Genomic DNA, 17,238 nt, shown 5'->3' on the forward strand with positions numbered 1-17,238 from the left:
TTCATGTAGCGGTACAGGGCTATTTGGGTGATTATATTCTGTCCTCTTCTGTTTGTCAAATTTTAATTTTGGTAAAATACGAGTAACATAAAGTTTACCATCTTTACCATTTCTAACTGTATAGTTCAGTGGCTTTCAGTACATTTCACATGGTTGTGCAACCATCACCACCGAAATCCACCTCCAGGACTTTTTTTCATCATGCAAACTGAAACTCTGTCTCTGTTAAACCTTTACTCACCCCCCTCACCCCCCCCCAAGACACACACACACACACACACACACACACACACGCAAACTCTACTTTTGATCCCTATGGATTTGACCACCCTAAGAACCTCCTATGAGTGGAATCATACAGACCTTTTGTAACTGGCTTATTTCACTCACTCAGCAGGATGTCCTCAAGGTTCATCCATGCTGTAGCAGGTGCCAGAATCTTGACTGTGTTTTTCAAGTTAAATTTAAAACAAAAATAAAAGAGCATGTGCACATGATTAAAATAAAAGATCTTTTGCAGAGCGTGTAATGAATGGCAAACACCTGTGGAATCTGGTCATTTCCACCATTCTGAATGTGCCGGCTCCCTCTCTTCACCCACAGGTGAATGGAGCTCTCGCCTGCTGATTTTCTGTGGTAGTGGATCAGGCTTTAGCTAACAGCTTCTTCCTTCCCCAACTGCCTCCTCACACAGTTCCTCTGCTGGCCATTTTTGAAAATTTTCAGGAACATACTTACCTCATTATTTCTTCTTCTACAAACTATGGTTCCTTTGAGTGTTCCAACTGGGTAATGTTAAAAGTGGGTATTTTTAAGGCACTTCCTAGGGCACCCCTCAATATTTCTACATAGATTAATTCATTTAATGTCCACAATAACCATGTCTGACCTCAGATAGGTGCCTTTACAAGCCCATTTTACAGATGAGAAGCTGAGGCCCAGAAAGCATAAGTCACTTGCTCTAAGTCACAGAGCTTAGCAAGTGGCAAAGCCTGAGCTGCCTTTGGTTATTTTGTTTTGTTTGTTTGTTTTCAATCTCACTGGGAGTGAATAAGTTGTTTCTTTAATGACTATAGTGAGGTTTATGAGAACTCAGGCAGTGTACATTTAAGATCTGTCCACATCATTGTATGCAAATTCTACATCAAAGGAAAGAGCTGTAAACAAAGACTGAACTCTAGTTAATAGTATAACTAGTATAACCCAATACTGCAGTATTGGGAGGGAAGTGTGCGGGTGTCTGTGACATATTAAAATGAGTAAAAAGTGGGGCGCCTGGGTAGCTCAGTTGGTTAAGTGTCCAACTCTTGATTTTGGCTCAGGTCATGATCTCAGGGTGTGAGACTGAGCCCCGAGTCAGGCCCTATGCTGAGCAAGGTGCCTGCTTGGGATTCTCTCCCTCTCCTTCTGCTCCCCTCACCCCCACTGTGTGCAAGCTCTCTCTCTTAAAGAAAAGAGTAAGGATGCCTGGGTGACTCAGCGGTTGAGTGTCTGCCTTTGGCTCAGGGCATGATACCAGTTTGGGGATCAAGTCCTGCATCGGGCTCCTCACAGGAAGCCTGCTTCTCCCTCTGCCTGTATCTCTGCCTCTCTCTCTGTGTCTCTGATGAATAAATAAATAAAATCTTTAAAAAATGAAGAGTAAAAGTTAAGATGGGTGAATGGGTAGATATTAGAACAAATACATTCAAATGTTAATTGCAGTATCTGTACAATTGTACAATTCTTTTAAGATTTTATTTATTTGAGAGAGAGTGTATGTGCACACAAGTGGGGGGGAGGGGCAGAGGGGGAAGTGGACTTCCTGCTGAGCAGGGGCCCGGATATGAGTCTCCATCCCAGGACCCTGAGATCATGACCTGAACCAAAAGCAGATGCTTAATGGACTAAGGCACCCAGGTGCCCCTACAATTATACAATTCTTTTTTTTAATTTTTATTTATTTATGATAGTTACAGAGAGAGAGAGAGAGAGGCAGAAACACAGGCAGAGGGAGAGGCAGGCTCCATGCACCGGGAGCCCGACGTGGGATTCGATCCCGGGTCTCCAGGATCGTGCCCTGGGCCAAAGGCAGGCGCCAAACCGCTGCGCCACCCAGGGACCCCCCAATTATACAATTCTTTTAGCTTTGCTGTATGTTCGGAATATTTCAGAACAAAATGTGGGGACCTCCGTCCTGAGCTTCCACAGGAAAACCTGTCTTCTCTCACCCAGACAAGCAAGATGTCCCTCAAACTCAATACATCCACATTTGGATTTGTCTACTTCCCCCCAAATGGTTCCTCTCTCTCAGTCTCTTCCTTGGGGTGCTTCCCATTCACAAGGCCCAAAAGCTGAGAGTTGCCAGAGATTTCTTCTTCTCACCATTGGGCCCCAAGATTTATCTTAGTATGACCAACTGTCCTCCCATTTTACCTAAGACTGAGGGTTCCCGGGCTGTGGAATATTCTGTACTAAAATCCTGCAAACTGAGATGAGCTGGTCTCCCAATCTATCATTTCTTCTTCTTAAACACATTCAGGTTCTCCAAATTGCCACTGCCCTAGTCTATACTAATAACACACATAAAACAGCAATGACAGAGGTGCCTGGGTGGCTCAATTGGTTCAGTGTCTGCCTTCAGCTCAGGTCATGATCCCAGGGTCTTGGAATCAAGCCCCGCATCAAGCTCCTGGCTCAGTGGGGAGTCTGCTTCTCCCTCTCCCTCTGTTTCCTCCTTCCTGCTCATGCTCTCTCTCTCTCTCTCTCTCTCTCTCTCTCTCGCTTTCTCATTTGCTCTCTCTTTCTCAAATAAATAAAATCTTAGGAAAAAAACAGCGATGACAATAAACTGTGGTAACTGCTTATATCGAGTGTTTGTTGTGCACAAGGTGAGGTTCTGCGTATTTCATCCATGGCAGGTCTTTTGATCCACACAACACCCTGTATTGAACAACTAACTGTAATATCATCTGTGTTAGAGATGAAAGAATAGAGAGGTAAAGTCACCAGCCCCTAGTCACACAGCTAAATGACAGCAGAGGGGCTGGAATCTGAAGCCAGGCAGATGGCCACAGAGCTCCCCACCTCTCCCCCAGGCTCAACCACCATTGAACACCCATCCTAGATCACTGACTTGATCACACCAGCCCATGGAGGTTCCCCTCACTGCGGACTCACCCTCAATCAACCCAGTCATCTGTGCTTTCATCAGAATGATTATTTAGGTAAATATTGTTTCCCTTACCACACACATATTACCAGCTTATAATTTTTAAAGGTAAATTCAGTAAAGAAACAAATGAAAAAAAAAAGAAACAAATGAAGTAGAAAGTAATAATTTCCCATAGCAATCCTCCCCAGGGATATCACTTTTTAAATTGTTTATTTGATAGAGAAAGAGAGCACGCTCCAGAGAGAGTGCAGGAGGAGCAGAGGGAGGAGAGAAGCAGACTCCCCACTGTGCATGGAGCCTACCTCGCCTGGGAGCTTGGTCCCTTGTCCCTGAGATCAGGACCTGAGCCAAAATCAAGAGTCAGGTACTTAACCGACTGAGCCACCCAGGTGATCCAGGGATACCACTTTTAATTGGGTTCCTATTGGGACCAGAATTTCTTCTTGGCATATAGCAACCAGCACATGTAGTTCTGAACCACAATATAGTGTGACAGATGGATGGATATATAGACAGACAGATATAGAGATGGATAAATGAATGGATAGCCAAATGGATAGATACAATCTGATATAAATAGATGATATACATACAGATCTAGCTTTGTCTTGCTTTTTTCCAAACTGATCTTGTAAATACAAAACTTGGAATCCATCCTCCAAATCTGTCACCACCAGATCAAGTCCACACTCCATGGCTCCAAGCCCTTGGTCCTATGTCCCTGTTTAACTCCTTATCTCTACCTCCTGATACTGTCTATTTGCCTCCCACCTGGGACTATCCTCACCACACATGGTAGTCTGGTGCACAGCGTCCCTCCCTGACCCACACTTGTCAGAGGTCATGTTAACACTGTGCCCCCATCTGCCCCCGTTGTGTGTACATTGCTTGACCATTCAAACCTGTTTTCACGGGAACTCCCAGTGGGGAGGTTGGAAGGGGTGCCTGACAACAGTAGAGACTGGGGAGTGGGTGATAGGCATAGGCTAATTGAGTCAAGAGGTCAGGATAGTTTGATGAGATGGCATTTAAGCCAAGTACTCATTGACAAAAAGATGAGGGAGAGTGGCCCAGTGGAGGGAACAGCAAGTGCAAAGGCCCTGAGGTGGGAATTAGTTGTCCTTAGTGTCACTTGAGCACTGTGACCTAGACATGAGAGAGATGCTTTGAAATGCATTGAGGGCCATTGAAATTTCTCCAAGAGTTTTGCCCTGGGCAGATTACCACCAACAACAACAACAACATCAATAATAATAATAATAACAACAAGGTTAGAACTTAAGCAAGCTGTAAGGGAGTTGGTGGAATTCACTCAAGGGATAAAGCCAGGACAGTAGGGGGAGGAAGCTAGACACTCAGACAGGAGGGAAGAGTGTGTCCTGAGGGCATTCCTTCATTCCATCATTACCCAAATAATTCCTCAGCAATGGCCCTTGTGTGCTCCAGATTCCAGATGCCAAAGAAAATAGCAGTGAACCAGACCAAGAAAGTTCTTGTCCCCTAAGAGCTCATTCTGGTGGGGAGACAGACAGAAAATGAGATAAGCCAGTATGTGGTTTGTCAGACAGTGATAAGGGCTACAGAGGGTGAGGAGAATGAGAGGGGGTCAGCTGGGGGTGGGGTGCATTTTAGATAGGTTACAGGAACTTGGATATAATGGGGAGGAGTCATAGAGTATCTGGAGAAGGAAGGGTCTTTTAGGCAAGTGGAATGGCAAGCGCCAAGGCCCTGAGGCCAGAGTGAGGCTCTATTCCAGGAAGGGTGAGAGGGCCCAGGAGTGTGACCACAAGGGGAGAGGGGGAAGTGGGGAGGGCAGAAGCCAAAGGAGGAACTCAACCATAGGATTGACGACGTTGGTGTTGGGAAGCAAGACAAGAGTGAGCCAAATCCTGATCCACCTGCATAGAAAATGAGCAGAACAGGGCTCCGTTGTGCAAATGGAAGGATAAGAGCTTATTCAGAACTCACAAGGTGACCAGAGAGATAAAACCAGGAATCCACAGGTTTCCTGATATGCTCAGCACAGTCTGGTTTGTTTTAATCATGTGCTCATGCTTTTGCACTTTTTGATCATTCTTTTAAAGATTTATGTATTTTATTTATTTGAGAAAGTGTGTGTGTGTGTGTGTGTGTGTGTGTGTGTGTGTGTGTGTAAGCATGGGGAGGAGTAGAGGGAGAGGGAGAGAGAGAATCCCAAGCAGGACCCACTCAGATGCAGGGCTCAATCTCATGACCCTGAGATCATGACCTGACCTAAAACCAAGAGTCAGACATTTAAGCAACTGAGCCACCCAGGTGCCCTTGCACATTTTCTTTTTTTTTTTTTTTTTAAAGATTGTATTTATTCATTCATGAGAGACAGAGAGAGACAAAGAGGCAGAGACACAGGCAGAGGGAGAAGCAGGCTCCACGTAGGGAGCCTGATGTGGAACTCAATCCCGGAACTCCAGGATCACATCCCGGGCTGAAGGCAGGTGCTAAACTGCTGAGCCACCCAGAGATCCCCGTCCTTGTACCTTTTCATTAAAAAAAAAATATATAGAAAGGGATCCCTGGGTGGCGCAGTGGTTTGGCGCCTGCCTTTAGCCCAGGGCGCGATCCTGGAGACCTGGGATCGAGTCCCACGTCGGGCTCCCTGCATGGAGCCTGCTTCTCCCTCTGCCTATGTCTCTGACTCTCTCTCTCTCTCTGTGTGACTATCATAAATAAATAAAAATTAAAAAAAAAAGCTATAAAAAAATATATATAGAAAATGTTAACACTTGAAAAGGCTACAAAATGATATGTATCACTAGTATCCCATTTTTCTGAAGACAAATGTAGGCATAACAAAATTGAAAGGAAAAAATATATTAATGGATAATGACTCTCCAGGCAGAGGTATTACTGGTGAGTGTAATGGTTTTTGTTTTTCAGTATTTTCTAACTTTTTATAAAGACCATGTACTACAAAAAGATAATAAATTTTGTGTGATCTCAAAAAATAAAAATAAAAAAAACACAGAAAGCAGAGAAGATAATCATTAAAACACCCTGGGACCCTCCATTTAAAGAGAAGCCAATGTTAACACAGTCCTAAATGCTTCAGATATTTTTTTCCCTTCTCCTTTTCCTTCTACTTCTCCTTTTTTGTTGTTGTTGTTATTGTTGTTGTTGAAAGAAAACATTTGTGGCCCCTGGGTGGCTCAGTCACTTAAGTGTCTGTCTTTGGCTCAGGTCATGATCCTAGGGTCCTGGGATCAAGCCCCAGATTGGTCTCCCTGCTCGGTGGGGAGCCTGCTCCTTCCTCTCTCTTAGTGCTCTCTCTCTCAAATAAATAAAATCTTACAAAAAAGAAAATAGTAAGGATCAAGTAGAAGCCCCCTTCCCAGCCCCCTTTGTTCCCAGACCCAATTCCATTCTCTCCCTGTCTCCCCAGAAGACACCTGTTGCCCTGCCTCTGGAAAGGGGTCTTTGTTTCCTGGGTTTACATTTTCCCATATAGGTATGTTAAGAGGAAGTCAAGCAAAGCAACTAACAAGACTTTTCAAGCAAAAATCCAAACAGTACATAAAATATAGAGAATGCCCCACCCCATCCTAAAGAAAGGAAAGTAATAGCTAGAGCATAAATTTCCCTGTCCCAACAGAGCAGGTTTTCCTGTCTGTCTTGTTCATTGCTGTGTCAGCCAGTACTGGGCATACAGTGGGTGCTCAATATGTGTTAAATAAAATTTTAGGTTTCTTGGGTCAATGTTTTTTTCTTTTTCTTTTTTGTTTTTTTTCTTTTTCTTTTTAAAAGATTTTTATTTTTTTGAGAAAGAGAGAGTACAAGCAGGGGAGAGAAGCAGACTCCTGGCTGAGCAGGGAGCCTGATACAGGGCTTGATCCCAGGACCCAGAGATCATGACCTGAGCAGAAGGCAGACGCTTCACCAACTGAGCTACCCAGGTGCCCTGGATCATGCCTGTTTTCAAAGTAAACTTTTGTTTAGTTTAGAATAATTTTAAGATTTCCAGAGAAGTTGCAAAAGATGGTGCAGGCACTCCATGATAATTCAGGCTGTATTTGGATGTCACCAGTTTTTCCATAAATACTCCTTCTCTGGCCCAGGATCTCACATTTCATTTTGTTCTCAGGTCTCCTGAGTCTCCTCCAATCTGTGACAGCTCCTCAAACTTTTCTTCTTCATGCCTGGGACATCTTTGCAGGTCAGGTATTCTGTAGAATATCACCCAATTTGGGTGTTTCCTTGGTGCTAATTTTTCTCATCCTTAGCTTGTGGTTGCACGTTGCTGGAAAGAAACCCACAAAGACAAGGTGCCCTTCTCGTGCCATTATGTCAGGGCCACATGATGTCAGTGAGACTGATCACCAGGGATGTCAACCTGGCCCATTCAGTTAAGGTGGTGTCTCCAAGTGTCACCACTGGAAGATTCCTGACTTTTGCTTTTCCGTCCTATGTTCTTTGGATGGAAGTCACTAACTCCTTTGAGTCCAGTCCACACTCAAAAGGAAGTGGGAAGGGTTGAGTTCGATCTCCTGAAGGGGCCTTTCAACTTGGGCTATTTGGTGTTGTTTCTAGGGAAGATTTGATTTTTTTGCCCTCACACCCATTTCAAAGACCAGGAAGCTGGGGTTGAAGAGACCTACTTCCTCACTAGAGGGTGACCCAGCCCAGGATGAGGCCCACCCAGCGATCCTGGCTGTGGGTGCCCCAGGTGTAAAGGAAGGGGGCGACTCAGCCTGCCTGAGGGAGAGGGGAGGCGGGAGGAGGCGCAGGGAGGAACTCTGGTCCCTGAGCCCCAGCCCGAGCTGGAGCCCGATCGCCGATCGCCGGCCTGGGCCGTCCCCTGGGGTGCTCAGCCCCATTTTACAGATGTGCCTGCCGCCTGCGCCCCGGAGGAGGCGTGGCGGCACTGGGTGGCCCAGCCGGATCCAGGGCCCGGCAGGCCGGGCCTCGCGCCCGCCCTCCCCGCCGGGGATCAGCTGGGCGCCCGGGTCCCGCACCCCGGGTGGAGGGCCGCGGCCTCCTCCACGGCCAGCCGTCCGCCGAGCGCCCCGCCGACGGCAGGTGAGACCCGCGGGGCCGGTGCGATCGCTGCGGGGGCCCCGGGGGAAGGGGCTCCGCCTGCCCGGGTGACCCACTTCCTGTTTGTCGGGGCTGCGGGGCGGGAGGCGCAGCTAGCTGGGTGACCCGAGGCAGGTCACCTCACCTCGCTGAGCCGGTGACCTCCGCGCCGAAGGAGGGCCTCCCCCACCCCCACCCGGGTCGGCCTCGCAACGACTGGAGGGAGCCGACGTGAGTGTGCAGGGAGGAGCCTGGGCGGGAGGAGGAAGGCAGGGAGGTGGGGGGCAGGTGGCCCCACTGCCCTGGCGCCCCACCTGCCTACCCCTAGGGGCAGCCTGCCATCGGAGGGCCTGCAGGCAGCTGCTGAGAATATGAGGGTCAAAACTCAGTGGTCACATGATGTGTCACCAGCTGCCCCCGCCTGGGTTCCTCCTGTGGGGAATGGGGGTGGGGAGCAGGGGAGGGTGTGGGCAGGACTTCCTGGAAAGGGGAGACCCTGATGTTTGGGGGAAGGTGGTGATCCTGGGACTCAAGCCCAGATGTCAAACACACACCACCCAGCAGGCACACAACTCACGTGAGACACAACACAGCCCCACAACACCACTCCAGCACAACACAAGGACACAAATCAGTTTCCCACACAGTTCCACTTTAGAACCCAGGCAAATGTCACAGGCACACCACTCGGGCCTTGTAGGCTCAGTGCGCACATCTACAGGGACAAAGGACTCCCAGGCACACAGCAGACATGTGACCCAGGCAGGCACGCTTGGCTACACACAGGAAACAGACACACCCAGACACAAGCAGACAAACACGTCCTGGGAGTACATGGACACACAAGATGTGTCTGGCTGGGGCACACAGATACAGCCCCATCCACAGCACACAGAGGATAACGGGGTGCCTGGGGCCCCCGGCCATAAACAAGCTCATATGGCCAAACACAGAGGCTGTGATGGAAGGCACGGCTGCACTCGTGTGCCAGACTCCCACCCGAATCCCGTGTCCGGCACTGGGGAACTCCAAAGCTCACATGACCCAAGGGGAGGGCTTCTGGAACAGTCTTCGGAGAAACTGCATCATCCTCACTAATGATCCATTTCCGCCCCAGGGAATAAAGGCTCAGTGACCCGCCAGTTCTGCCCAGGAGCTCACCTGCCTCTCTGAGCCCCCCGCTGACTGGCTAGTGCCTCCCCCAGGGTGAGTGCTGGGTGTGGGATGAGGGCAGCCAGAACTGGGCCTGCACAGCCACCCTTCCCTGCCTCTGGACCCCGCCTACCCTCTGACCCTTCCAGCTGGCTCTTGCCCTCAAGTCCTGGGAACTAGGGACTCCCCCGGGGCTTCCCCTGGGGCCAGCCCTGCAGGGAGCAGTCTCCCCCGATCTTGGAGCAGGGGTCCAAGGGCCCATTGCCTAAGCCTCAGTCCTGGGCCCTCCCTGCTGCTCTCTCCCTTCCCAGATGGACACACGGACTGTGTTGCTTATCCTACAAGCCTTGCTGATGCTCCCCCTGGCTGACGGAGCCAACCCGGGAGCCAACCCGGGAGCCAATCCCGTCCTGCGCTTTGTGGCTGTGGGTGACTGGGGAGGAGTCCCCAATGCCCCGTTCTACACAGCCCGGGAAATGGCCAATGCCAAGGAGATTGCCAGGACTGTGCAGATCCTTGGCACAGACTTCATCCTGTCCCTGGGGGACAATTTCTACTTCTCTGGTGTGCAGGATGCCAACGACAAGAGGTTTCGGGTGTGTGCCACTGGAGCGGAGCGGGGCGGGGGGGGGGGGGCGGATGGGAGGGGACCTGTGGAAAAGCTGTTCGACCTTTTGACTTTGGAGAGGGCAAAAGCAGATGTGTGGGTACCTAGAGCACTCAGTGTCTCCCTTGGCCCTGGCCCCTGACTTGGTGGAAGCACAGGGGTAGCTGCTTGACCCCGGGGTGGGGGTGTCCCTTCTATGTGTTGCAGGAGACCTTCGAGGATGTGTTCTCTGCATCTTCCCTCCGCAACGTGCCCTGGTACGTGCTGGCTGGCAACCACGACCACCTGGGGAACGTCTCAGCGCAGATAGCCTACTCCAGGATCTCTAAGCGATGGTGAGCTGGCCCCCAACCCCCTGCGCCCTGCCACGCTGACCTCGGGCTTGTATGCTCAAGACATGTCCCCACTGCCTCTATCTCTTCCACAGGAACTTCCCCAGCCCCTACTACCGGCTACGCTTCAAAGTCCCACGGTCCAACGTGTCTGTGGCCATCTTCATGCTAGACACAGTGACGCTGTGTGGCAACTCGGATGACTTCCTCAGCCAGCAGCCCGAGAGGCCCCGTGACCTGGGGCTGGCGCGCACACAGCTGTCCTGGCTCAAGAAGCAGCTGGCGGCGGCCAAGGAGGACTACGTGCTGGTGGCCGGCCACTACCCCGTGTGGTCCATCGCCGAGCACGGGCCCACCCACTGCCTAGTCAAGCAACTGATGCCCCTGCTGGCCACGTACAAGGTCACCGCCTACCTGTGTGGCCATGACCACAACCTGCAGGTGAGAGGTCTGTGGGTGAGGTGGGGAGGGGGTCCCCAGCCCAGCCAGTGTGCCACATAGTGCACTTGGACTTTCCTGCTGCTTGGTGGTGGAGGGTGTCTCCCAAATGTCCCTGAAGCTATATGCTGTCTAACCTGGAAAATAGCCCAGAGTTTCCTAAAAGGCATCATACTAGCTACCAGTTGCCAATTGCTCACTCAGTTCTCAGGCTGTGAAGTAGGACCGATGCACTGCTAACAGGTAAGGAAACTGAGGCCCAGAGGAGTTTTGGTCCTTGCCCGAGGTGACTCCATGGCCAGGTACAGACCTGACCCTGGACTTAAGACTCCGCACAAAGCCCATGGTCAGCTTCACTGAGGGGCTGGGACCTCCACTGACCCTGGGCTCTCCGTGCACAGTACCTTCAGGATGAGAATGGTGTGGGCTACGTGCTGAGCGGGGCTGGAAACTTCATGGACCCTTCGAAAAAGCATCTGCGCAAGGTCCCCAACGGCTACCTGCGCTTCCACTATGGGGCCGAGGACTCGCTGGGCGGCTTTGCCTACGTGGAGATCAGCCCCAAAGAGATGAGCGTCACTTATATTGAAGCCTCGGGCAAGTCCCTCTTCAAGACCAGACTGCCAAGGCGAGCCAGGCGGCAGCAACCACGAGTGCACCACGCTAAGGCCTGAGGCAGACGGGCCTCCCTGCCAGGCAGTGGGTGGGCCTTGCTGGGACCCGTGCCCATGGGCAGGCTTTCTCATGGGCCCACCGTGCCACAGCAGAGCAGAAGGAGAACCACAGATGAGGGGGGCTGTGGTACCAGGTGGCCCTTGTGACAAGGATGCTCACATATGTGAAAGACACATGGACACGTGTGCCAGCTGGAGTGCCATGCCCTGCAGCCAGGCTTGTCCGACCTGCGCTCTAGGCAATGGGGGTGGGGGCAGGGAAGGAAAGCTTTCTCCTGAATCAAGCATCTTTCTATCACTGCCCAATATTCAATAAAAGAATAGTTGCAGAGGCTGAACGTGTGTCTTGAGCGTCTCTTTCCTCCCCTACTGGCACGTCCCATCACCTGGGTCTGAGAGGGGCGGGGCTCTCCCACTTGCTGCTCTGTGCCTCCTTGTCTCAGCTGGCCTCATACATCGATGTGATTTTAATAAAGGCCAGACAGAGGGCACCTGGGTGGCTCAGTTGGCTGGGTGTCTGCCTTTGGCTCAGGTCATGGTCCCAGAGTCCTGGGATTGAGTCCCATGTTGGGATTCCTGCTCAACAGGAAGTCTGCTGCTCCCTCTGCCCTTACACCCCCACCCCCACCCCCGCTCATGCTCTCTTTCTCAAAACAATAAAAAATCTTAAAAAAAAAAAAAAGATCAAACAGAAAGAAGGGTGACCACGCCACACAGGCCTTCCTCCTATGTGCCCAGCTCCCCAGGAGCACCCACTGCCCCTCATTTTTTTCCTGTCCCAATTGATGCCTCCATAATAAAAACACCCCCCACCAACTTTCTTACACAAAACAACATGATATACACAACACAGTTCTGCACATGCTCTTTCTGCTAACCACAACTCGACTGTTCATAACAATATTCCTTTTTCCTCATCTCAGTATGGAATTGGTAATGCAATCACATGGATTGAAAATCTAAAATTTAGAGGCACCTGGGTGGCTCAGTGGTTGAGTGTCTGCCTCTGGTTCAGGTGATCCTGGAGTCCCAGGATTGAGTCCTGTATCAGGCTCCCCACGGAGAGCCTGCTTTTCCGTCTGCCTGTGCCTCTGACTCTCTCTCTCTCTCTCTGTCTCTCGTGAATAAATAAATAAAAATCTAAAAAAAATAAAATAAAAAGAAAGGTGCAATATCTCTTTCCTTCCCTGTTCTTCTGTCTCCTGCTCTGGAAGGAAATAACTTTTTATCCATGCCTTGTTTCCTTCCAGGATTTCTCTATTCAAATAAAAGCATATGTGAACTTTTTTGCTCCCTCCTCCCACTGATCTGCACCTTATTTGTTGTTTCCCAACCAACTTTATGGACGCGTCATTGACACATCTAAAGTGTGCAGTTCATTGAGTTTTGACACAGGCACACAGCCACAAACCCACCACCACAATCAGATATGAGCATTTCCCACAGCCCAAAGATTCACTTTGCACTGTTATTGCTGCCTGTTATACCTGGAGATCTGCCCATCAGCTCTCAGGGGAGCTTCTGGCTCTTTCTACAGTTAACAGAGGTCTTGACTGATTCCGCTGTCTAACTAACCAGCCATCTAGTGAGGTTTGCCTGAATCACTTCCAATAATTTTGCTATCCTCAAATGCATCGCTGCAGCAAATACCTCTATAAATTAATTTCCTATATGTACAAATACATTTGTATGACAAATTGGATACATTCCCAAAAGTAGGACAGCCCTTCTCTATGATAGTTTCCACCTTATGCCCTGGGCTCCTGGCTGGGACCCACTGAAATCTTTTCCAGCCTTTCCCTCTTTCCAAAACAGCTTTAGCGGATACCCCCGGACCCGTGCTTGTGTACATCTGTGCAAGTACATATGCAGGAAAACTTCCAGAAGCAGAAATATGTCAGGGTCTGTTTCTTACAATAAGTGCTGAAAGCAGAATGTTCATCCTGAGTCGAAAGCTGCAGAGAAGCCCAGTTCCCCTGGGGGGGAGAGTTGAGTAACACCCACCCACACATTGCCTGAGCCATCCAGCCATAAGCAGGTCACAGAAACTGCTGCCTTGGCCCGCCCTCAACTGTCACTTCAGCTGCTACCTGGCAGGGACCCACTTGTTTGGCTCCAACTGTCAGCCCCGCTGACTGAAATGATATAACAACTTGAACAAAATATAACTGAATTACCTCCAGGGAGAGGAACTTGGTGGAAGTGGCATCTTCCATTTGCTACTTTATAGAAGTTGATATTGTTGAAGTTGTTACAGATGCCCAGGATCCTATTAACATTAAACAAGCTCTCTGACCAAAATGCCAGTCTTGGGTTCCTTCCAGCTCACGTTTACCTGCCTGGCATTACTACCAGCCAAACTCTGTACCAAAAAACACCATCACTTCTAGCCCTGACCCATGAGGCAAGGGCCAGAATCATCCTCGCTTCTCTGAGGACATTAGACAAACTTGACAAATTAAGCGATGTGCCCAAAGTCTTGCCCAGGAAGTGGCAGGCCCTCAGTCTTAACCACAACAGTGAAGGTGGTTCACAGCTACCCTGCCTCTTCCCACTGACTCAGAGGCTCCAGGCAGGCAGGGATCTGAATCAGAAGTCAGCCCAATGTCCTTGTTCACAGGGCCCAGAGTGTGGAATTAGCCCAATGTCCCTGTTCACAGGGCCCAGAGCATGGAAAGGAGAAGTGACACATCCAAGATCACACAGGGAATGAGTGGCAGGGAGCAGGATTGCCACCCAGACCCCCTTCTCCACAACGACCAAGTACTGCTGCCAAGTACCAAGCCCTGTGCCAGGCAGCTGAGGACCCAAGGAGCACCAAAAAGAATAAGGCAGGGCGGACACTCGTCATCAAAGGCCTTCCACCCAGCTCAGGGGACACCGCCAGCTAGCACGCAGCCACTGTCAGAAAGATGCCTTCTAAACGTCAAAGAACAGGATGGCAGAGCTCCTCAAGCCACTCACAGGTTCTCACCTCCTCTCACTCTCCCCAAGCAACCTCTTGTGACTCAACCATCATGGATATTATCATCTTCCCCACTCCAGTCTTCACCCCAGGTGCCAGGACAGTCAGTAGCAGCATTCTCTTGCGGCTAGCAGCTTGTCGTGGAGGTCAGGCCACACCCTCAACAACCGTGCAGGCCAAGAATCATAAATAAAAAGGTGAGAGACCTGCCTTACGAAACGCACCATCATCAAAACAACAGGACACGAGCTCAGAGAAAACATCCAGAGGAAATCCAGAAACGTATTCAAGAACACATGAGAACGTGATTAGGTTGAAGGCGACGCTGCAACTTCACGGAAAGGTGTTATTTGCCTGGTCAGTTTTCCCAGAAGACAGAGCCTGAGCCCTACTTCAGACCGTATACAAAAAATAGAACCCAGAGGGGTCACATGTTTTAGTATAGAAATAAAACACAATAGATGAAAACAAAGATCTCAATGAAATGGTTCAGAGTACTGCTATTTGTAATTGCCCCAAACTGGAAACAAACCCGATGTCTATCAACAGGTGCAAAGATAAATCAACTGTGGTCCATCCACACAATGGAATATAAAACTCAGTGATAAAATTGAATAAACCACTGATAGACACTATATGGACAAGTCTCAAGCTGAATTAAGCTCAGCAAAAGAAGCTGAACTCAAAAGACCACACATAATGTATGATTCTGTTCACAGGACTTTCTGAAAAATACAAAGCTATAAGAACTGAAAACGGATCAGATGGTGCCAGGGGCTGGGGGCAGGCGCAGGAACTGACGACCAAGAGACACGAGGAAACTTTTCAAGGATGATGGATATGTTCACTATCTTAATTGTGGTGATGGTTTCATGGGTACATACGTATGTCAAAATATGAAATTTCATAGTCTACATACGATTTATTGTCCGTCACTTATATCCCAATAAAGCTGTGAAGGAAGGAAGGTAGGAGAAAATGAGAGAGAGAGAGAGAGAGAGAGAGAAATAGAAAGAAGTAGAATGAGAAAGAAAAGAAACAAGCAAACCCGGCAATCCTAAGCAAATATGGGATTGTCCATATATATTACGGCCGAGTTGCAATATGAATTGTGTAGCTACTAAAAACAAAAGCTACTTGTGTTTTGACTATTCAGGGTAAATAGCAAGTTGCAAGGTAACCTATGGTAGGATCCCATCCTCTGCAAGTCTGTATCAGCTCTGAAAAAGGGTCCGCTAGTCAGTTCCAAAGGTAACACTGCCCTCTAGGGGATATCTTGAAAATAGCTCAACTTAAAAAATACATCTCATTACAAATTATTTTCCTGAACACTCTAATGAAACAGTTCTAATCAAGGTCACCAGTGACCAAACACTTGCGGAGTCAACAGACTCAATTCACTTTCCTCATCTTAGTCAAACTCTCAACACATGTGACATAGCTGACCACCCTCCCTGTCTTGAAATACCTTCTTCTGGAGGCTTCTGGGAAAGGACATCCACCTCTCTATCCTCCTACCTCACTGGTCTGCCCAGGTTCTTGCAGACTCCTCCTCCTAACATCTAAGGATGGGGTGCCCCTGATCTCCTTATTAGCCCTCTTCTTTTGCTATACTTTTCCCCTCACCCTGAAACCAGGAGACCTCCTCTGGATCCAAGGCTTCAAATAACCTCCATGGGTGAATGATTCCCAAAATCACATTCAGATCCTTCTTCACCTGAGCTCCAGATTTCACTTCCAGTGGCCCGTTCCACACCTCTCTGCTTGTTTCATGGCTAGAGCACAACCCTTTATTTCTCCTCCAAATCATCTCCCTGAGAGGCAGCTCCAGACACAGGAGCTCCAGTGGGAGTCGTTTTTTTTGTTTTGTTTTGTTTTTGTTTTTTTTTTTATTCCCTTCTCTCCTTCACTCCATTAGATGTTCTGCAGGTACTATTTCTGTGTAACTCCTTTTCAGTCTTCTATTTCAACTTGAGGCTCAGCCTCCCAGAGCAGCCTTCCCAAGCCTCAGACCAGTTTGGCAGCCCCCTCCACCATCATACCCTCTGAGATCCACACATTCTTTTATGCTGAGCCGCAGAGCATAGTAACCGATCCTTTATGTCCAGCCTCTTTCTTAAATTGTGGGAATCGTAAAATCTTATTCCTTTCTCCCCCAACTCCTGAACAGTCCTTAATATGGCCCACAAGACGTCACGTGATCTGGTCTTTGTAGGCCTCTTCAACCTTTTCTATTATAACTTCAGCACTCAGGGCACTCCGGGTGGCTCAGCGGCTTAGCGCTGCCTTCAGCCCAGGGCCTGATCCTGGGGACCCCTAATCGAGTCCCACATCGGGCTCCCTGCATGGTGCCTGCTTCTCCCTCTGCCTGTCTCTCTGCCTCTCTCATGAATAAATAAAATCTTTAAAAATAATAACTTCAGCACTCAGTGTGGTCCACGGACTAGCAGCATAGACCTCAAAGGGAGCTACTTAGAAGTGCAGACTTTGAGACCCCGCACCTGACCTAATGGGTCAGACCTAAACTTTACAAAGCTCCGCAAGCTCTTATCAAAGTTTAAGAAGTGAGGCGCCTGGGTGGGTGGCTTAGTGGTTGAGCACCTGCCTTTGGCTCAGGTCATGATCCCCAGGGCCTGGGATCAAGTCCCACACTGGGCTCCCCCCAGGGAGCCTGCCCCTCTCTCTCTCTCTCTCTCTCTCTCTCATGAATAAATAAAATCTCTTCAAAAAAAAAAAAAGTTTGAGAAGAGCCTCGGGCAAGCCCCCCATCACCCTGACTCAGGCATACTGGTATTTGCAATTCCTAAGCACTGAGATACTGGAATGTGTCCTCATGTGGGGACATCCAGGTGGCCTGCGAGGGGCTG

At 49.3% G+C, this 17,238-nt stretch overlaps 1 protein-coding gene across 1 annotated transcript; it reads left to right on the forward strand.

Moving 5' to 3' along the window:
- Positions 1 to 9,355: 9,355 nt before the first annotated feature.
- Positions 9,356 to 11,744, forward strand: ACP5 (acid phosphatase 5, tartrate resistant). The gene is given in 5 exon segments (NM_001284443.1): positions 9,356 to 9,409; positions 9,667 to 9,951; positions 10,170 to 10,297; positions 10,390 to 10,735; positions 11,134 to 11,744. Coding segments are annotated over 4 exon segments (1,032 nt in total). The 5' UTR covers positions 9,356 to 9,409; the 3' UTR covers positions 11,407 to 11,744.
- The last annotated feature ends 5,494 nt before the right edge of the window (positions 11,745 to 17,238 follow it).

Source organism: Canis lupus, chromosome 20 (assembly GCF_011100685.1).
Source record: "Canis lupus familiaris isolate Mischka breed German Shepherd chromosome 20, alternate assembly UU_Cfam_GSD_1.0, whole genome shotgun sequence".
Taxonomy (NCBI): domain Eukaryota; kingdom Metazoa; phylum Chordata; class Mammalia; order Carnivora; family Canidae; genus Canis; species Canis lupus.